General features: G+C 34.2%; 1 protein-coding gene across 11 annotated transcripts in view; it reads right to left on the reverse strand.

Moving 5' to 3' along the window:
* The window catches only part of NCKAP1 (NCK associated protein 1), a 99,023-nt gene that overhangs the window by 54,025 nt on the left and 21,838 nt on the right, over positions 1 to 23,160 (reverse strand). For 3 of the 11 annotated variants that reach the window (XM_081051630.1, XM_081051628.1, XM_081051624.1), the window contains 7 exons: positions 13,927 to 14,019; positions 13,676 to 13,732; positions 12,797 to 12,939; positions 12,624 to 12,714; positions 6,256 to 6,393; positions 5,581 to 5,629; positions 1,858 to 2,014 (listed from right to left, as the gene is read on the reverse strand). In XM_081051630.1, the coding sequence (XP_080907756.1) occupies positions 1,858 to 2,014; positions 5,581 to 5,629; positions 6,256 to 6,393; positions 12,624 to 12,714; positions 12,797 to 12,939; positions 13,676 to 13,732; positions 13,927 to 14,019 (728 nt within the window). Of the gene's footprint in view, positions 1 to 1,857; positions 2,015 to 5,580; positions 5,630 to 6,255; positions 6,394 to 12,623; positions 12,715 to 12,796; positions 12,940 to 13,675; positions 13,733 to 13,926; positions 14,020 to 14,430; positions 14,511 to 18,397; positions 18,417 to 20,773; positions 20,795 to 21,954; positions 22,004 to 23,160 lie in introns of those variants that run through there. The other 8 variants (XM_081051631.1, XM_081051629.1, XM_081051627.1 and 5 more) reach the window with 5 other exon arrangements.

Here is a 23,160-nt window from a genome sequence, read left to right on the forward strand (position 1 = left end):
TTGGGGCATGAAAGCATTTGACTACTTTAAATTAAAAGAAATAGAACACCAACATCAATGCCAATAAATATGTTAATTTCATGAACACTAGATACAAAAACTCAGAAGTCTTAAAATGTTAAAAACTACCTTCCTGACAACCTGGCTAAAACTACTTAACACCAAAAACTCCAACTTCTAAATTAAGATTTATATGTTCTTTGAGCAAATGTCCAAAATACAGTAATTCTGTAATCACTGTCTTTTGTAATTAATAAGCTTTTATACTTATGGTGTGACTTGTAATTACTATGATAATTTGTATTTTAAATTGGATTCATCACTATTTAATAAAAAATTAAAACTTCTCGACTTCAAATATGGATACTTAGATGGTAAATTTATCATTAAAAAAAACATAAGCTCACCTAATATAGACAGACTACCTGGTTCTAAATGTTTACATATATTTAAGTAACTCCACAGAGAGGTTTTCAACAGCTGAGATATCATACAAGTTTTATGATCTTTCAATCTGAATCAATTAGAAAATGACAAAGCCCCTATGACTGAATATTTCTGGTTACTCTACCACCTAAAATAAAAGCAAGTGAGAGCTGAAAAGTTCACAGGTTACTGTTTCTCGTATGACTGAGAAACTACCTGCATGAGAATGTCAGTCACCTATGGTGACAGAAATCAGAACAGTTGTCTCTTGAAAAAGGGGCTGAGGAGAGGGGAAAACAGAAAGAAAAGACACAAGAGGATTTTCTGGGTATAATGGAAATGCTGTAGATCTTTATCTAGGTGGTCACCTAGCGTATTCATATGAAAAATCATTGAGCTTCGCATATAAAATTTGTGCATTTTTCTGTTTGTAAATTTTACTTCAATAAATTACTGGGAGGTAGGGCGGAGAAGGGGAAATTCCTTTAACCTCTCCAAGATACAGATATAGGAGATATAGGAGAGTAGAGACGATGCCCAGAAACCTGGATTTTAATTCACATCCCAAATAATTTTGATGAACACTAAATTTGAGACACACTGGCTTAAACTGTTAGTGTTAAATATATCTTTATTTTTTTAATAACTAACAGGTGCTTTATCTTGATTTCATTAGGACATTATTAAATTGGATATGAAATAAATGTAGGTAAACTTAATTCCTATCTGAAGCTAATAGCCCAACACAATTATTTAATACTCTCAGGTATAAGGGATCCCAGGATATTTTAGATGTTCCTAATTTCAAAAGATTTCATAATTACCCCCAAGTCTGAGCTCAACTTGGCTTTTATTTATACATCGGCTCCAGAACCTCATGTGGAAAGAAATGCAGGTTTTAAAAATTTCAAGGAACAAATTTATGAGAATTATCTCCTTTACAGAAATTAATGTAAATGAGTCACTTGAAATACCTTCCTATTAAAAGGAGACATGATTTCCTATATGCAGAGGTCTTACTTCTGTAATTGTTATAATTAATTTAATGAAATATTTTTGATTGATTCATATACTTTTACAAATACACTGTATTCTAAAACAGCACCTCTAAAAAGTTCCAAACTCTAAAATGTACATAGGGCTTTTAGTAATATTTATGACTAAAACCATACTATGATTTGCAAGAGAACGTATCTTCTTTCCTAGAATACAAGTTTTGAAAGGGAACACTAGATATTTTAATCTGTGAAGTTACCTGTAAAAAACAGGAAGACTACCATATCAGCATGATTGTTAAAAACCACCCGGGAGGATGGCGCAAGCAATATCCTCCTGCATGATATGACCCTTCTCTATTCCCAAAACTTCAACAAAAACAATCCACTCACTACCCTTCTCAAAAGACAAAGGAAATGAAAATTGAAAACATACCCTCGTATGTTTACAAATAAGTCTTCTGCAGCTTTGTGAATGTGGAAAACTTCATCCCGAAAGAGAGAGAGGCAAGAGCTACTTTGAAGAGCTAGCTTCCAAAGGTTCAGTGCTGTTGCATCAGTATTTAGGATCCCATGGCACAAAATAAAGCCAACTTAAAATAAAAAGAAAAGTAAATACAAATATAAAAGTATTCCAAAGTGAAGTTCTTTCAGTTACAAGGTGGCTTTTCAAAACTACAGAAACGTAAACACATTGACTAAATTGAGGCTTTTAAGTGACAAGTAATAATTCATATATATACAAGATGGCAACAATACTGTATAATTTTATGTATTCTACAAAATCAGTCCTTTGAATCTACACTGACACAAAGAAAAAACTCATTTCTGGATTGTGAAGCAAGTCATTTTAACAGACGAGTAAAAGGTATTTTTCAGAAACATCTACAAAATATTTTAAGCCAGAGATCAGAAGTTACTAATTGATGCATAATAATTATTATAGTTGTTGCAAGTGAAAAATAAAGCTAATCTAAATGACAAGAAATAAAAGAGCATCTTGAAATTTCATAGCAATTTAGAGTTTACTAAGTCTTTTCACGTATTATCTCACATGATCCTGTGGAATAGGTTGAAGAGGGTGGTATCCTTCTTTTATAGCTGAAAAAACTGAAGGTTCAATGACTTGCCTAAAGTTACAATATTATGAAGTATTAGAGCTAGACTTAGCTTCAAGTATTTACCCTTGCAGTCCAATATTTTTCAATATATTATGCTGCTATCCATTTTATGAATTCAAATATCTCTTTTACCTTTTGTTATCTACTTTGGAAATCCTACACAAATGTATAATCTTATACACGTTCGTTGATGTCTTCTCTAGTTTTCTATACGAGGCCATGAAACCTCACTTTCATTCAGTCAAATCTTACTCAATGCTTACTATACAAGTATTCAAAGTAATGCTGGGCCAGTTACAAACCAATCCTATTTCCAGTGAGATTTCCCTGTGATTCTCAATAGTCACTGCCATCTCTAAACTCCTGAATCATTAACATATAACTTGCCATTTATCTTTTTATTCTTAGCTCAACCTTCCTTTAAAAAAGGAAGTAAGCTAACTCTTTAAGTAGGCATACATTGTGGAGTCATACATACGTAGGTATATTTAACTTCCTGAAATATATAAAAATATTTTTCATACAACACGGCTCCTAAATGTAAGCCAATTATTTAATCTGGTACTCAACAAAAGAAATAGAATACGGGTATGAAAATTTAAAGAATCCTCAGGAGAAATTTTTTTTATAAAAGATTGTTGCCATTATGTACTGATTTCTTAGTTTAATCGCTAGTAAAATAAGGTTTCACTTATTGTCTCATATATACCTTGTTGTGTACTTAGGTTAACAAAACTGCTGTTGATAAAAGATTTCTCTGAAAACATTATCAGTTATGTTACGCATTACCGTGTATTTTAAGATACAGGTTACATTATGAAAAGCATATTCATTTGTTTGTGGTAGAATAAAAAAAGACAAAGTAATTTAAAATAGACTCCCCAAGATTAGGAGAATGGTTTATTAATTAAATCACAAATTAACTTCCTTTCCCTACCAAGGTACCAATGAAAGGATACCTTTCATTTTAAAAAAAAATTTTTAACCATAAAAATGTTGGAGAACAAGATAGAAAACCAATACTAGATTAGAAAGTTAAGAGAAAATCTTTCAATATAGAAAATAGATAAAACTTGACTATCATTTTAAAGAGAGACAGGAATTAGTAATCTAAAACTCCAGAGACAAAAAGAGCTCTTTCTCAGTGAGTCCTCTTCCAACCAGTAGCGCAAGAATAAACCCTGAAAAGAACATCAGGATAGTTGTCTTATAATTGCATTCTAAATATCTGGGTCCTCAACATTCCAGACCCTCAATAACTCTTGGCCCCAAGCTGTAATCTAGACCAGTGATACTTGAACTTTAGCTTGCATCAAAATCACCAGGAAGGTTTATTTAATCAGATGGTTGGGATGTAACCCGAGTTCCTGATTCAGTAGTCTAAGGTGCTGCTCAAGATTCTGTATATCTAAGAAGTTCCTATGGTCCAGGCACCACACTTTGAACTAATCTAGAGCAAAGCTCTAAGACAGTAGACCATCTTCTATAGAGAAGTCCTAGTGTGGGAATTGGGGTCAAAAAAGGTACAGACTTTGAGGTAACTTTTACCCTTATATTAACTCTACACAAGCTTCAAATACATGAAATCAGCAAAACTTACAGTAAACCTCCTCACCATGGCAACTATGGCTATCCCAAATTTGTCTGCCTTCTCCATGACCACATACCCTCTATTAGGGTAGCCTGACTTCTGACCCACGTCCCTGCTCATTATATGAAGCCATAAACAGGCATTTCCATTTAAGGCAAAGACTGGGGGTAAATAGTGCTCTTTAACTCTAGAGGTCACCCATGCCACCTAACTACCAATCACTCAGTTCTTCAGACCTACATCCATAAACATAAAACCACCAAGGATTATTACACATTTAAACAAAGTCAATATTTCAAAGGCTGTCTTTCTGAATCAACTAAAAGACAAAGCATGAAAATCTTAACTATCATTATAGAAGAAAATATTAATATCACAAACCTGATCAAAGTAAAAAATTATAATAAAAATGGCTAAGGGAGCATGTGCTAAATTCCACCTTGTTAATACCATTAACAGTGCCTCTCAAAGTGCCAGTGCATAAGATTAAGAAGAGAAATTGAGAATATTTAGAAACTTTTGTAAAAATTTGACAGTGATTTATAAATAGAAACCTAATAATAATCTAATTGTTAGATCAAATTAAATCTAATAATTAAAAATGTGGGTTTTTTTTGCTTTTGCTTATTAACTTATTTCTGATAATTCTAGTAATTCATTCTCATTGTATTTTATAAAAGTATCCAAAAAACATGAAAAACCAAAACTGGTCTTTCACTATAGTTTGAGAAACCCTAATAAAAAGTCAACATAGAGAATCTTAAGGATAACCAATCAAGAAATAGAACTGTTAAGTACTAAAAAACAAATTGTTCAAAATTATTCCCCTCTGCCATAGACGTGGGGGGTGGTAGAAGGAATCATTTTATATTATATTTGTGTGTCTCTGTGTCTATTTTCCCCCCAGTTTGTGAACTTCTTAATGACAGAAACCAATAGTAATTTCATCCCCCTGCATCTAACAAACTGCCAAATATGAGTCATTTATTATACACATTCAAGTAAATTAACACCTAAAACCTTAACTGAATAAATGTAGTATTTTACAAAATCATTAAAAACAAAACAAAAATTTAGTTTTGACAGCCATGTCGAGAGGCAACATAATAGAGACCATGAGCCTTGGAGTTAGCCTGCGTTCTTACTTTGTCTTTGTTACTTACTAGATGTATAGACTAAGCTTTAGATTCCTCATCTGGAAACAGACCATCTACCCTGACAAGTTAAGTATGAGGACAGTTGGTAAGATTTAAGGTGATTTTCCTTTTCTTCTACTGAGCATTTTACAATAAACTTCACTGATAGGCTAATACTAATTAGAAAAAATAATGAATGAAGTAAAGCACACAGAAGGCTGTGCTTGGCACAGAACTAATACATGTTACCTGTTATTTTTCTCTAAAACTTAAAATGAGGGTTAATGACAAAACTAACCAATTTTACTTACAGATAATCCATTTTTCCATTGCATCCAAAGAGAGATATTCACAAGGCATCTTAAAAAAAGAAAATATAAATTTGTGGTTAAAAGAAATTCTTTTACTCTCCTCTGACTCCTGAGAATTCTTACTACTCAATTCATTGCTGAAATCCACCACAACAAATTTAGAAAGCTGGATAAAAGTTTTATAACCTATAAACTTGTAGTCCATAAAGGACAATGAGAACCATGTTCCTTTCATATTTACGCACTTTAAAACCTCTCTTTAAAAAATACTGTTGCTAAAGCATGTCAATCTGATAAATAACAACTTCCAAATTTCCTGTCTATTTCAGAGTTTGCAGTATTCCAACAGATAAAATTTCAGTCAAGTTAAAAAAGATTTCTATACATGGATACTCGCTGTCTCATCCAAATCAGTAATTATGTGTGTGTGTATTCTCCATATGCATAACATCTGTGTTCATAAACACAGAGAAAATATAACAGCATATAATAATGATTTTCTCTCGGTAATATTTGGGGTGATTTTTGTTTTCTTCTACTGAGCATTTTACAATAAACTACACTGATAGGCTACTACTAAGTAGAAGAAGTACTGCAACAGTACTGCTTAACTTATACTTTTAAAAAAAAACAATTTTACTATTTTCATTCAAAAAGGGAAAAAGAGAATCATACGGTGTCAGACTGTGCAGGATTAAGCATTGTACTGGGTGCACTGATGAGACTCAACAATTGGGCGTTTCTCCACTGGTCAGCTGAAAGATTCCTTCGAGGATATACCATCTGAAGAGAAATTAGTGCATCTGAAAGAGACTAATTAAAATAGGAAAAAAGAAAATTGAGGAATAAAAACACTTTTTACCTTCCCCACCTTTTTTTTCTGTTATTCCCCATGCTGTACCTTGTATCACTATGGTTTATTCATCTTATACCTGGAAATCTAAACCTCTTAGTCTTCTTCACCTCCCCACTGCCCTTTTTAATTTTTCAATTACAGTTAACATTTGATACCATTTTGTATTAATTTCAGATGTACAGCATAGTGGTTAGACATTTGTATGATTTAAGAAGTGATCCCCCTGACTAGTCTAGGACCCCCTGACACCATACATAGTTATTACCATATTGACTATATTTCCTATGCTGTACTATACATCCCCATGACTATTTTCTAACTACCAATTTGTACTTCTTAATCCCTTCCAGTTTTTCACCCAACCCCCTCAATATCCCTCCCATCTGGCAACCATCAAGATGTTCTTTGTATCTATGAGTATGTTTGTTTTGTTTATTTTGTTCTTTAAATTCCACACAAGTGAAATCACATTGCATCTGTCTTTATATTACATACTCCACTCAGCACAATACCCTCCAGGTCCATCCATGCTGCCACAGATGGCAAGAGCCCATCCCCTTCCCTGGTCAAGCAATATTCCATTGTATATATGCACCACCTCCTCTTTATCCATTCTTTCACCGATGGACACCCAGGCTGCCTCCACATTTTGGCCATTGTAAATAATGCTGCAGTGAACATACAGATGCACATGTCCCTTCAAAGTAGTGTTTTGGGTTTCTTCAGATAAATACCCAGAAGTAGGATTACTAGGTTCTTCTTTGTCTCTTGTTATAGCCTTTGTTTTAAAGTCTATTTTGTCTGGTATAAGTATTGCTACCCCAGCTTTATTGTGTTTTTTTTTAATTTCCATTTTCACGAAATATCTTTTTCCATCCCTTTGCTTTCAGTCTGTGTGTGTCTTTCAATCTGAAGTAAGTCTCATATAAGCAGCGTATGTATGGGTTTTGTTTTCTTACCTATTCAGCTAACCTATGCTTTCGATCAAAGTATTTAATCCATTCACACTGAAAGTAATTGTTGATAGATATGTAGTTATTGCCATTGTATTATTTGTATTTTTGATTTTTTTTTTTCATCTTAAAGAAGGCCCTTTAACATTCCTTGTAATACTGGTTTGGTGGTGAATTCCTTTAGCTCTTTGTTGTCTGGGGAGCTCTTTATCTGTCCTCCAATTTTAATTGATAGCCCTGTTGGGTAGTTATCCTGGCTGTAGATCTTTGCTTCTCATCACTTTGAATATTTCCTGCCAATACTTCCTGGCTTGCAAAGCTGACAATCTTATGGGACCACCCTAATATGTTACTACGTAGTTGCCTTTCTCTTGCTGCTTTTAGGATTCTCTCTGTCTATAACCTTTGCCATTTTAATTATGATGTCTTGCTGTTAGCTTGTTTGGGTTCTTCTTGTTTGGGACTGCACTTCCTGGGCTTGTATGTCTATTTTCTTTGTCAGGTTAGGAAAGTTTTCAGTCATTATTCTTTCAAATAGGTTTTCAATCCTTTGCTTTCTCTTTTCCTTCTGGTACTCCTATGATGCGAATGTTGTTATACTTGGTGTTGTCCCAGAGGCCCGTTATACCATTATCTTCATTATTATTTTTTAATTCTTTGTTCCTTTTGCTGTTCTAATTGGGTGGTTTCTGCTACCTTGTCTTCCAAATCGTCGATTCAATCCTCTCCTTCATCTAGTCTGCTGGTGATTCCTTCTAGTGAATTTAACACTTCAGTTATTGTATTCTTCACTTCTGACTGGTTCTTTGTTATGGTTTCTAAGTCTTTTAATGCTTGCTATCTCTTTGCTGAAGTTCTCACTAAGTTACTTGATCATCCTTATAACCATTGTTTTGAACTCTGTCTCTGGTAGGCTGCTTGCCTCCATTTCGTTTAGTTATTTTTCTGGAGTTTTTTCCTGTTTCTTCATTTGGGACAAATTTCCTCATTTTGGCTGCCTCTTTGTTTCTATGCATTAGGTGGATCACTTGCCAGGTGACCTTATGTAGTATGTGCCCTGTGGGGCCCTGGCACAGTCTCCCTGTTCACCTGCTCTGGGTGCTCGAGGAGTGTCCGTTGTGTGTGCCCTCCTGTTACATTTGAGACTTGATTGCTATTAGCATGTCAGTGGGTGTGACTGACCCCAGGCTGATTGGCTGTGGGATTTGGCCATGTCCACAGCTTACAGGCTGCTGTGCTGAGGGGTTTAACCAAGAAAGCAGGATTCGCCCCCCAGTGGGCTCTGTTGCCTGTTGAGACTGCCCTTTGTGTGTGTCACTTATGGGGCTAATTGGGTGGTGCTCTGCTGTGGTCTGAAGCCAAACTCCAAGTATATTGGTTCTGGGGCTTCTTGGGAGGGGTTCTAGTGCATGCCCAAGTCAGCCACTGCCTGTGACCAGCTGGGAACTACCTGGTAGGAGCCACAAAGTAATCCACAACTGTTCGCTGCCTGTGTTAGACCTGGAGAGGTGTGGGAAGAGACCACAATGGGAACTGAGGACGGCTGCCAGTACCAGACCTGGGGTAGCTCCGCAAAAAACCAGGCTACACCAGGGCCTCCTGCCACCTGCTGCTGGTTGCTGGCTCCCTTAAGGTTCAGCCTCTCCTCTTCCATTTAAATTCCAGTTACAACTACTATGCATTTTTAACTGTACCACCCTGAAATAGAGACTAATTACAACTATACTCCATATAATGTCTGAGGTGGGTCCCAGGAATCCTCCTCTAGATTTTTTTTTTTTTTAATTTCATGAAAGCTACATAGATTCTACATTCCTGGGCAAGAACTTAGCTCAGGAAATCATGTTATTTTCTTTGTTGTTGTTGTTGAGTCTCTTTAGTAAGTCAGAAAATGCAATTTAAAATGGCTTAACACTAGCAAAAATGAAAATATCCTATTTTCCTAGACTGTGGATAAATACTCGCTTACTTAGTGAATACGGGAGTACAAATTGATATACTTTTCTAAAAAATAAGTTAGAAAGTCTTTAAGAAAAGTCCTAAAATTCACAGCTTACTGACCCACTTCTCTAAGACTGTTGTAGAGATAATCAGTTAAGGGAAAATATTTACCAATAAAAAATGCTTATTACTATACTGTTTTCATAGTATATGTGGGTACCAACCTAAATGTTTAACCGGTGGATGGGTTAAATAAATTAGAACATATCCACATAATAGAATACTATGCCATCATTAAAATTGTATGGGAATATATTTATTGACATGAAAATATGGCATTACATGAAATTTGTATTTCATGTTACTTTCTTAAAGGTTAAAATGTTTGGCAATCCCAGGATCTTTATTTCAAAAGGAGTAGAGAGCCTAATTCAATTCTTTTATGCATCATTTTCTACTCTGACAGTTCTCACTGAAAGAAAAAAACATTATGGTTATATGACTAAGTGTTAATGAGCTCAATGTTTCATATTACTCCAAGAATGCCTTATAAAAATAATCCACTGTAGTCTATCTTAATAAATTACTTAACTTCCATTTGCCATTTGGTCTGTTAATTATAGATTTATCATTGAGGTATTTAATGTTTCATCTCATCTGCTTCTTCCTTGCTTTTAACCGTCCTTTGCTATTCAGTTCTGCTTCCAAAAAATTCTACACCAAATTTTCAATCTGGCCACAAAAAAATTGCCAGGGGAGTTTGTTCAGAATACAAAACATAGGGCTCTACCTGAAATTTAGTGAACCAGAACCTCTGGGAGGAAACTTAGAAATCTGTATTTTTACTATATTCTACCAAATGGTTCAATATGTTTTTAAAATTAATCAAATTGAAATTAATGTATTTTTAACAAATCCTAGCAAATACATGATAACGCTGAGATATCATGAAGCATTAGAAAAATCAAGATTAGGAAACAATTGGTCTAATCCAAATTGTCAATTCTTCTCAAGTAATTATTGATTGTCTAGTATATGTTAACGACTATGGAGAACTGAAAAAAAAAAAAAAGAGAGAGAGAGATCCAACAGACTTAAAGGAAATTTCCAACACCTAAGGGGGAAAAGAACCAAATCTGAAGTGGCTAAACAAAAACAAGGCCATATATAATTGGCAAAAAGTCAAAAACTAATTCAGAGAGAAGTATGGGAGACAGTTTTAGGTGAAGAAAAAGCACAACCCACATCAGACACGTGACTAAGATATATACTCAGTCGTTTATGAAATACTGACACTTCCATCTATGGTGCTGATATTTACTTCAAAACTGATGTCATCCACTAGCCTCTTTTAAACTAACGGTTCGACTAATTTCAAGACATTAAGCCTATATAAATTTATGGGTGTAATACAGCGACGCAAAGAAAATACACTGGAAAAGCATCTTCAGAATCTTCACGGGAGTAAGAAGATTGAAGGAAAATTCTTGGTGTTAATTGTATATCAAACAGCATAGATTCATATAAATTACCATATTATTAAAAATTGTCATCATTCAAAGAGAACAATGGACCAAGACACTAATATTCTGGGCTTCAGTTCTGGTTTTGCCACTAAGGCTACCAAATGGTATGTCATGTCACTTCTCCAGCCCTCAATTTCCTTATCTATAAATAATAAGGACATATTAAGATACCTATAAATTTCCTCGATGTGCTTAAGAACTATGGTTCTTTGAATTAGCCTTACTGCAGAGAAGCCATAATGGCAAGACTCCTTAGAACCAAAATTATTTCATTAAGAACTACTTTTTTAATGTATCATAAAAGACATTCCAAATTATTTCCACAAAACTTCTGTAATTTTCTTTCTCATTAACAGGCTGTATTATAATAATATAACTAAAATGTATCAAATACTATGTACCTAAATACATTAATGAAGTAACTCATTTAATCCTCATAATATCGTATGAGGTAGGTACTATCATTACTCCATTTTTATAGATAACTGATGTACGAGGTGTGATCAAACAATATGGTTTAAATTTTTAAAAATTTATTACAGTAAAAGACACATTGCCATTAGTCCCCCTTAAAATACTCCCTCTCGCTTCAAACAGACTCATCCCATCATTCTTGCCACTTTCTGAAGCAAGAATGGGAGTCTTCTTTTGTGAGTGCCTTTAATTGCACTGTCGTGGCTGCCTCGATGTCCAGAATCATTCTGACTTTGGGGAAGAGCCAGAAGTTGCAGTGCCAGATCCAGTGAATAAGGTGGATGAGAACACACTGTAATGTTTTATTTGACAGAAATTGCCATATACCAGAAGTAATGTTGTCACTCCATGTGACAACATGGAGTGTTGTCACGATGAAGTATGATTTATAGCACACTTTAAAACACACCTTCTCTCAATTGTAGCTCACACCCAACTGACTGCACCAAACAAGGTGAAGCTTGTCACATACACTGTTACTAAGGTTCAATGCGCCATTTCCCATATTGAAGATCCCTGACTTTCTGTTGGATGGCACTCGGCAACAGCATTCACCATATTTTTTTTATCACAACGGTAAAGGCTCCATGTCACACATCACTTCTGGTATGGCAATTTCTGTCAAATAAAAACATTACGGTGTGTCCTCATCTACCTTATTCACTGGATCTGGCACCGTGTGACTTCTGGCTCTTCCCCAAAGTCAAAATGACCATGAAAGGTAAATGTTTGGAATCGATTCAGGACATCGAGGCAGCCACGACAGCGCAACTAAAGACATTCACAAAAGAGGACTTCCAGAACTGCTTCAGAAAGTGGCAAGAACAATGGGGTTAAGTGTGTTCGAAACAAAGGGGAGTATCCTGAGGGTTATTAATGGCAATGTGTCTTTTACTGTAAAATTTTTTTTAAACATTCAGCGTACTTTTTGATCATTCCTGGTATAGTGAAGTTGGTTAAATAACTTGCCCAGTATTACACTGTTAATAACTGGAGAGTTGGGATTGGCACCCAGGTAGTCTGGTACAATAGGAGACATTCTCAGATACCTAATTTCACTACCTCTACACTCTATATTGAATCTAAAAATGATCATGAATCAACATATTCCTGAGTCTCTATACATTATTTAGAAATAACTAATTAGTTCTCTGGTTCACAATTAGATAAAACCATAAATACCTATTATTCATATCCTGTAATTTTTTTCCTAAAAGAAGTTTATCACTCTAACTATCCACACTTAAGCTAGCTCACATGACTTTTATAGCACATGTAAAAACCAGCTCTTACCTTGCTATGGGGTACAAATTCTTCCATCATCTTCTTTAAAGGGTTTTCATAATCCACAATCATCTGACCAAGGCGTGGATATTCCCGGTCACTTAAAAAGACATACCAAATTTCACTGAGTTGTATGCCATCAAATTGCGCATTTCAGAAAGATTTTTATAACACAGGTCTACCTTGCTCCATGGGTCATCTCATGAGCGTAGTTGTACAATCCAATAATTGCCTTCCTCTCTTCAATTCGAGACAGCAGTATCATTAGAGTTGTATAGGTTATGATCAAATCTAAGTAGTTCTTTGTTAAATCAAAGTTTACAGTCTAGAAAAAAAAATCAAGCTTAATTCCTTCTTAATTCACAAACTTTTAAACACACACACACACACACACACACACACACACACACACACATCTTCAAGGCAGCTACTACTGAAAGCTAATAATTTTCTATAGTTATTTATTTTATCCTCATTTCCGAAACTCTAATTCCTTTCACTAAAAACATGTCTAAAGTTTGGGAGTTACAAACACAGTTTTGTGTTTATGACACAATTTTTCTGGGTGAAAAAGAGTTTGTGACTGCCCTATACAAAGTCATTAACAGTTTAAAAGAACACCCAAACCCAGAATAACAAGAATCACTGGAGCCAATCTCACTAAGCAAGAAAAAGAAATGTTAAATAAGTAAATAAAAAGCTTCACCACTAAGTCAATGGAGACATTTTTTCACTTTGACTTCCTATATGTACAAATGGTCTTAGAAAGACTCTATCAAGTATGCCTTTCACAGAGAAAGATATTATCCACTTAACTTTTCTTAATTGGGCCTACTATAATACTAAAATTAACACTATTTTCCAATGTGTACAAAATTTATATTAACAGTCAAATAAACAAAGTAAAAATTGAGAATATATTTTACCTTAAAAAAATAACTACAAAACAAACCAAATTAACAATGCTAAAACTTTATATACTAGTCATATAAATTTTCTCTAAAGAAAAGCATTCTACTAGAAACAGGAGAACTGAAAATTTTTCTGAAAGTAATACTTACAATATCAAAGAAGACTTGGCAAACATCAATAGTATTCAGCAATTCACAAACATGGTCCTGAAAATAAAAGTTTACTTTAATGGTTTACCTATACAAATAATATTGAATTCAGAAAACACACACAAATAAAATGTTATCTTAAACTTTCGTTCTAAAATAATTCTAATTTTATTATCTACAAGTAAGAAAGCAATTTGTACAATAGCAAATCTACCTCTGAAATCTTAAATTTTACATATTAAAATACATACCTTAAATTCCATAACATCTACAAATGTGAAGTAATACAATGCCAGATTTTTCAAAATCTCTGATTTTTCTTTCTGTAGTTGTGCAAGCTGTTGCTGTAAAAACAAAATTAGAATGTACTATTCACTGAGAACAAAAACATTTAATTTTACTACAAACTATCTTCTTTTATGATTGCTATATGAAAGCACAAGCTTTTAGAACAATATTTCTAGATGATTAAGGCTTTTTTAAAAACCAAATACTTAACACAGCAACTGCTAATAGTGATCAGCAACTGACAGTGTGAGGCTATAAAACGAATCAAAGCAGATTAGTACCAAACTACTACTATTAAGGAAAACTGGAACATGTTAGGAAAAAAATCATCAAATGAGCTCTTTAAAAAAATTAAAAAACAACTCATGAGCATGATCACACTACTAGAAGTGGGAGAAAAGAAAATGAAAAACATTATAATTTATACTACAAAAAAGCAATATGCTTTTCATAAATTTGTAACTTACCAAAAAGAACATCCAGGCAAAGCCACGTTACGCATGCAAAATAAAATGTAGATACAAACATAAAATACAGTAACGGTTCCCTGACCAGATCCACAAAACACAATAATACATTAAACAAAAGTAAAAACCACAACAACAAAAAAGAAATGAGAAAGAAGCAAAACTAGAGTTAAGACACTGGTAAACATATGAAAGAGGGAAATGTGAATACAAAAGACAAATATTTCAAGCAATTGCATTATTAAATTTGTAAGTCCTAAGTTTTCTTTCTTTTTAAAACTATTAATATAATTTCTGAAATAATCCAACCATATTTAATGCTCTAACTCATAAAGATGCCAGAATTCCAATAAAACATTTAGAAACTTGATGCTGAATATAATCTACAGAATATCAATTTCCACATCATTTGGGAGCTTGCTGAAAAAGAAAAAATCTCAGGTCCACCTGAGACAACCTGAACAAGAATCTACCTTTTTAACAAGATACCCAGGTAATCTGAAAGCACATTAAATGTCTGAGAATCACTTATCTGGAACATGAAAAAACGAGAAAATATGAGAAAGTAGTTCAAAATATCAAACTTGCTATTAAAGCCCACACAATTTTGAGGCCTTCATAAGTTCTTACTTATACCTACCCATGGGGGTTGCGGGAGAGATGCCTCCCTCTACATAACTGCATTAAACCATTATATAAGCCAGGAAATTTACAGCAGTGAGCATAAATAACAGCAACACCAAACAAACAAACAAACAAACTATAAAAATACTACTTAAAACGGCAAGCACAACAGTCTGGTAGACCGAACTATTTATTATAGGTTAAAGCACCCTAAATACTGCAGTCCCTGAAGACAAAGAGGAATTATGTCTGGAAAACATGAGTAAATGAAGTTTATCTTTCTTCCTCTAAATGTCAAACAAATTAAGATATGTACTTATAGTGATGTGTAACTGTTTTTAGCTTTATCTATGAGAGTAGTTGACTTTATTTTGAATGTTTCAAAACAGTTCTATTTTTATGAGTACATTTTGAATCATTACCACTCACATCAAAAAAGATACTTATTTAAAAATGATTAATTTCATCAGATTATACTACCTTTACCTTGTTCAACATTAAACATTTACTGTTGATGTCTTAGTCCTTTTTCCACCTTTTTTTAGCACTTTAAATTTGAGTTTTGAAATATAATAGGTGAAAGTAGACTCATAATAATAGTATCAGAAGCAAGAGTAGAATTCGGTTGCTACGGGGCTTAATTGTTAATGGTGCCTCCTTTTAATTTCAGTGTCCTACTTTGGACCAAAAAAAAAAAACATGAGTCACCATCTTACCTATTACGGACCTTAATGATATTTTATACAAACCTTCATTTTACATGTTAAGAATTCAATGCCCACAGAACTTCAAAAAACCTTCCCAAAGTTATAGAACTACTTAATTATAGGGCCAGGACTGGAAATCTCACCTCATTAACTCCTAACACAAAGTGCTAATTGCATTGAAGCCAACTTTAAAAACAAACAAACAAAAAAAAAAAAAAACACAAAGTGCTCTTTCTACATGCCCACCATCTCCCTTTATTTAATAACAAAATTTCACTATGGTCTAAATTTCTCATTCAACTTTATTTCCCCCCAAACCATATGTAATTAGCCTCTACAGTGGCTAAAAGCTTTACTGAATAAATTATGTATGAATTCAAAATAATTAGTCAAATTTTCAAGACCCTTCACAATTTGGCCCTAATTTACCTCTTCAATCTAATTTCCTCTACACCTATTCACACACTATACACAGCCGCCGAAACTATTCACTATTTTCTATACACATCTCATGTTTTTGTCCTAATTCCACTACACACACACATACACACACACACACACCCCACTACTCCTAAGCCACTTAGTTTAACCGTTAACCCCATTTTCAAGAAAACAACCCTGATTGAACTTCTTCCCCAAATGTAAGGAAAATTTCCCTCCTCTAAATGTGTATAATTTATAATAGTATCACTTTCTACGTTGTATCATAACTATCTCCAACACTGTAAGACAGTGTAAAAAACTCGATTTTTTAATCTCCACAGCCTACATCATACAGTTCTGTTATATAAAGACGTATCCAATATAAACATCAATCAGATGAGTGATCATGACAAATTTAAAAGACCTTTATATGTCAGTGTCAGATGACATGTTTTGGTCGCTGATACTACAAAACCTACCTGTTATTGTGCTACCACAGCTAAATGACTTAACCTCTCAGAGCCTAATACGCTCATCATCAAAATGGGAGCTGATAGGTATAGTCAGTCAAGATAATGTTCATGAAAACATCTAACAGTTCCTGTTCATGAAATATCAGGTGAAGCAGATATTTAAATATCAGAAGCTGCTCATTAAAATATCAAGTGAATAACAACTGGGGCTTAAAGACCACTTCCTCAAAAAAGACCACTTCTTCAAAATAAACAAAAATAAAGTTATTTTAAGCAATCCCAATACTACTTATAATACTTCTAATAAAAGCTAACATTAACTGAGCATGCACTCTTCACCAGGCACTGTTCTAAATATTCTACAATATTAGTGAATGAGAGTAAAAACTACGAAAAAGTACTTAACTTTAGGTTCAACATCTGTAACAAGGTTTTCTTAATTCATCATCTCATTGTTTTATAGTGAATAAAACACAGGAAATAGTTTAAGAACAAAGATTACTAATAAATTGTTTGATGTTACAGAACTTTAGAAAACACAATTTTGTGAAAAATTGATTCTATTCACTAACATTTTAAAAGCATATGAATACATACATTAACTGTTAGCAAAATATATGTATAGTGCTTTCATTAAAATTTCTAACTATGAATCATTATTCTTAATATTTAAGTAAAATGTGTAAAAACTGAAAATAAATAAGATAAACATTAGCCATGAAGATCACAAAATAAGATCTGAAAATTTTGGTAATTAATCGTTGTACAATTAAAAAATATTTTCTATATCAAAGTATCTAAAAAATTGATTGAAATTTAGTATTTATTAATTTCCATTCTTTCAAAAAAAGTACTGGCAAATTACAACAAGGAACAAATGCCCAAGAGAGCCACCTCACTGGTTTTTAACACAAAAGAATGTGACGTTAGTTCTTTATTTGTATTATTTCCTGCTGTGCCTCCAGCATCTAGAATACTGGCACATAGTGACACAATATAAATGAATAAATAAACAAATGGTCCTCAAGATTCTCAACATATAACTCACGGAGTCAATTTTTTAATTGCACTGCTGATTATAAATGAATGCAGTATCAGTTATCAATTCATGTTTAAAATGAATTTATATATCCTAACATAAAGCAGTGATTTAATCCCTTGAATAAATCTACAAAGTTGGGCAAAATATTTCATTATGTCCTTCCAGGAAAGAAAAACATGAAAGAAGAAAATGGGAAACATCTAAAAAGAGGGACAGGGGTGGCCGGATGACTCAGTTGGTTAGAACGCGGGCTCTGAACAACAGGGTTGCCAGTTCGATTCCCACATGGGCCAGTGAGCTGCGCCCTCCACAGACTAAAGACAACAAGCTGCCTCTGAGCTTCCAGAGGGACGGCCAGATGGCTCAGTTGGTTAGAGCACGAGCTCTCAACAATAAGGTTGCCAGTTCAATTTCCGCAGGGGATGGTGGTGGGCTGCGCCCCTGCAACTAAAGACTGAAAATGGCAACTGGACTTGGAGCTGAGCTTTGCCCTTCACAACTAGATTGAAGGACAATGGTTTGGGGCTGATGGGCCCTGGAGAAACACACTATTCCCCAATTAAATAATAAAATTTTTAAAAAATGAAAATGACATATTCATATCAGATAAAAGCAAATCACCAAGGATTACCTGAAAATCCAAATAACACAAAGATTAGTCATTTTAAAAAAGGTTCAAAGGACTCTGTAGGACTTACCTTTTATCCCATACAAATGGTTCTATTTGCAGTCAATATTTCAGAAAAGTATTTTTCTGAGCAAAGGATAATATATTTTAGGAAAAGTTATCCTAACACTTCCCTAGCAAGTAAGCATTACTGAATGTTTAAGATTTGTTACTAAATTTAATCCTCATAACTACATTTCAATGTACATTTTTTATTGTGGTAAAATATACATAACATAAAACCTACCATTTTAACAATTGTTAACATTTAAAAATGCATTCAAATTGTTGCGCATCACCCCTATCTATCTCCAGAACTTTTTTCATCTTCCCAATCAAGATATATTTTTATGCTCATTTTCCAGATACAGAAAGACTAGAAGAGAGTAAAATGCCAATCCAGGTCAATCAGATTTCAAAGCTCAAAACACCTCTTCAATACACTTCATTCAAGTTGCCATACAACGACACAAAAGAAGTACAGGAACAAGCAAAGCTAAAGCTCTTTTGTTTTCAGAAAGTACTCGTATTTAATTGTAGCTTCCTCAATCTCACAGACTCAAGCTCTTAAGTACTCCTCTAATTCGACCTCTTCGTTTTATATATTAAAGTGTTTTTTTAAGTTTATATTGCTAGTTCCATTTAAATTAATTCTGAAAAGCAAAGAACAGAAAAGTTTAAAATTTTTAGAACAGAAAGGCAAAAAAAATTAAAGGTTGTACCATGCTTCTTTGTAATAGGACTGTACTGCTCCTCGCATCGAGAGTTAAGAACTGACTGGGTGCTGAGCATACACTGTGATACACACATGATGTATTATAGAATTGTACACTTGAAACCTACGTAATTTTACTATCCATTGTCACCCCAATAAATTTAATTTTTAAAAAAAGAGTTAAGTAGGTTCCCATCCTTACAATGTCAGCTGGCCTTGTGACTTGCTTTGCCCAATAGAAAGCAGCAGAAGTGACACCCAATTTAAGAGATCTTAAGCTTCAGGTTATGCTTTTTTGGAGACACTGCCCTAAAGTGCCAAGAGTGAAGAAACCTGAGATTATCATATCACAGGGACAGAGCAGCTCAGCATCTGGCTAGCCCAGCTGGGCCCATCACCAGCCAACTCACCAGCTAAATAAATGCAGCTGTGACCTAAGGCTAGTAAGACCAGCAGAAGAACTGCCCAGTCAATCCACAGAATAATAAATAAGTTGTTTTAAGCCCACTAAATTTGGGGGCAGTCTGTTATGCAGCACTAGGTAACTGAAACAAAGATTAATCTAAAATTCAGTAATACAAATTAAAATAACCTCCATTTCATCACCTGAGCACAGTAACTTGAACCAGGAAAAATTTCGGAAGTTTAAGATTTCTGGTCAAAAGATAGGCAAATCAGCACTAACAGATGAAATTAATTTTATCATTAATACTAGAAAATCACTAATTACATGTCCTAGTGTGGTGTGATTGGTCAGGTATAACATCTTTATATAAAAGGTATCACACTTTAATGAAAATACAATTAAACTAATATAATGGCACCATTTCCATTACAAATGGAAATGGAAATTACATTAGTCCTTTTACACTAGATTTTGATACTCAGAAAAAAAAATCTTTAGAATATGTGATTACTTTGCTTTCATAACCTGGGTTCATAGAAATAAATCAAGCTTTTCTTACTGATTGGATGTCATAATTATAATTGATAATCATACTGAGCTATTTATGTCAAGATGGACTTGAGCGCTATTGATACATGCACGGTAATCTGCCAACATTAAACAGTCCTTACCACCTGACTTTTTAATTTTTTAAGTCTTTATCTTACTGTCAATTATCATTTGCTCTTGTTTAGAGTTCCTTTTAATGTACAATGTGATAGAAAATATACCTGTTACAATTCTGCCTAAGTAAACTCAATAAACTTGGGCATAATGAGAACCAAATACTTGATTTTTGAATAAATTTTTTCTAAAATACCACTTCTAATTGCTCAAAATTATTTGTTTTTTACAGCTTTATGAAGGCACACTTTACATACCATAAAATGCTAGCCTGAGCTCTAGACATATACATGCTCCTTGACGTATGATGAGGTTAAATCCTAAAAAACCTACACCAAGTTAAAAATACCTTAAGTCGAAAACACATATAATATATAGCTAAGCTACTGCACATCACAGCTTAGCCTAGCCTACCTTAACTGTGCTCAGAACACTTATATTAGCCTACAGTTGGGCAATTATCTTGAGTTTCATCTCAAAAGCAATTATCTTTCTCTTCTTCTCACCATAAACAGGAGACACAGATGGGTGTTTTTTAGACATGATGGGATGTGAAAACACAAAACACAATATCCAAAAGAAACGCTGGCAACAAAGTACACTGTAGAGTATCAGTTATTTACCGTCATGAGCCTGACTGGGAGCTGCGGCTCACTGCTTCTGTCCAGCACAAGGCTTATCACCTATCACTAGCCAGGTAAACGATCAATACTCAAAATTAGAAGTATAGTGTCTACTGAATGCACATTGCTTTTGCACCACTGTAAAGTAGAAAAATCCTAAGTCAAACCATTGTAGGTCAGGGACCATCTGTATACAATCAGCTACTCAACCTGTTCTTTTCGCTTCCTCACCCTAGTAAATCTTAATATTTGTTCAAGCCAAAAATCTTGGAGTCTTATTTCTCCTTGTCTCATACACCCCATACCCAGTGCATCAGCAAATACTGTAAGCTCTGCCTTCAAAATACGTCTAGAATCTGAATATTTCATGGCTAAGTTTTGAAAATAATCCAGAATCTGAATATTTCTTACCTCTACCACCCTAGTCCAAGCCACTATCAGCTCATCTCAATGACTACAATTTCGTAACTAGCTTCCATTTTGATCACTGTTGTATTCCTCTGTAGACTGTCTTCAACTCAGCAGTGATCACAGGTATATCACTTCATTCCTCTGCTTTATCTCTCCAATGATATCTCAACTCTCTGAGTAATTAGTCGAATTCCTTACCATGGCCTAGAAAGCCCAATTGATCTGCCTACTTCTTATAATCACTCTGTCCTCTTCTATCACTCTCTCTCCCTCTCCACAAATCACTCTGTTCCACTCATAACGGCCTACCTCCTGTTCCCTGAGCATACGAGCCATGCTTCTCTCTGAGCCTTTATAGCTTCCTGGGGAAGCCTTTGCTGCTTCCTCAGAACAGAATGCTTCTCCCCCAGCTCACCTCACTCCCTCTATCTCCAAATCTCTGCCCTAATGCCTCCTCTTCAGTAAGGCCTTCCCTGGGCATTTTAAGTAAATTAGCATCTCCCTACTACCACTCTTACTCATTTACTCTGCTTTGTTCTTAGAACTCATCTCTACCTGTCATTATGTTCCTATTCTTTTTTTGTGTACCTCTGTCCAGCAGAAGGCAAGCTCTACAAGAGTAGTGACTTGATTTGTTTATTCACTGTTGGCTCCCCTCTCCCAGAACAGGACTGGACTCACAGAAGGCACTCAATAAATATTTTAAATAAATAAATGAATGATAAGCTGAGGAGACTATGGAAACATATACATGCAGCACTTAACCTAACTTGTGCATTAGAGAAAGCTTCGCTGAAACCGTGACATCTAAGGATAGACCTGAAAGACAAGTAGAAGTTATCCTAGTGAAAGAATATGGGAGTTAAAGATTGTTCCAGATAGTAAAAACAACAACTCTCTCTCTCTCTCTCTCTCTCTCTCTCTCTCTCTCCACACACATATATATGTATATTATATATGTGTATACTATACATAGTATACACATATATGTATATTATAGGACAGTATACTATCCTATATATTCTTGTCAAAAGACCACTGGTGTACATATTTAAAACATTTTTCGTCAAAATGAGTGCTAGGAAGAAGAATAAAGAAAAATAAATGTTTCTGCAACACCTGTTATTTACTCCATTGTAGATTATTTTGCTTTTATTTTGGATCTTGGCAAATGACTTTGATATGACAAAATGTAAGACCACATCTCCCATGAAAAATGATTAAGATACCATGCTAAAGGTACTCAAAGATACCAGGTTAAAAGAGGCTAAAGTCACTTTTCAAAGAAATGACCAAGAAAATAAAAACTAAGTATCAACAGGTCATTATGTATTGGTAATCTGTTGCTATTGTAAAAGGCACCACAATCACCACTGCAGCCTAAGGCATTTGTTAACAAACTGTTTGAAAGATCTCTGAAAAACTAGCACTAGAGGCAAGATGCAACTTCATCAAATTTGAAGAAAGTGGAAAGATGATTGTAAATGCCAGGAATGCATCTCCTTGAGGGATATGCTACGGAACTCCAGTACATATAATGATCACTGACAGTATTGTTTGCAGGAAAACTGGAAGCATCCTTAAGCTAAACAGGTTACGATGATAGTTAAATATAATTAGAATACGTATGTAGTGCACAAGATTCACAAAATAATGTGATTTTAAAACAGATGTGTCTTAGGATCACAAAACCACCCTTGAAAATATGATGAAAGCTGAAAAATACGTTCATACATAAACTATGTGCACAATTTCAGTGGATTCTCAAACTCCAAACTCAGTGTGAAAACTCAAGTGAAAACCTGAGAACTATGTCCCAGGATGAAAGCTAAGAAGCAGTGTTACGCAAATTGTCCATAGGGGGGTTAGAAGACAGAGGATTATAGGAGAATGGGTTCCAGAAAAAAGGGAAATCTTATACAAAGGTGGTATAATTAGAATTGGATAAATTTAAGAATTCTATAAAGGCACAAAAC

This window comes from Rhinolophus hipposideros (assembly GCF_964194185.1).
Source record: "Rhinolophus hipposideros genome assembly, chromosome: 6".
NCBI lineage: Eukaryota > Metazoa > Chordata > Mammalia > Chiroptera > Rhinolophidae > Rhinolophus > Rhinolophus hipposideros.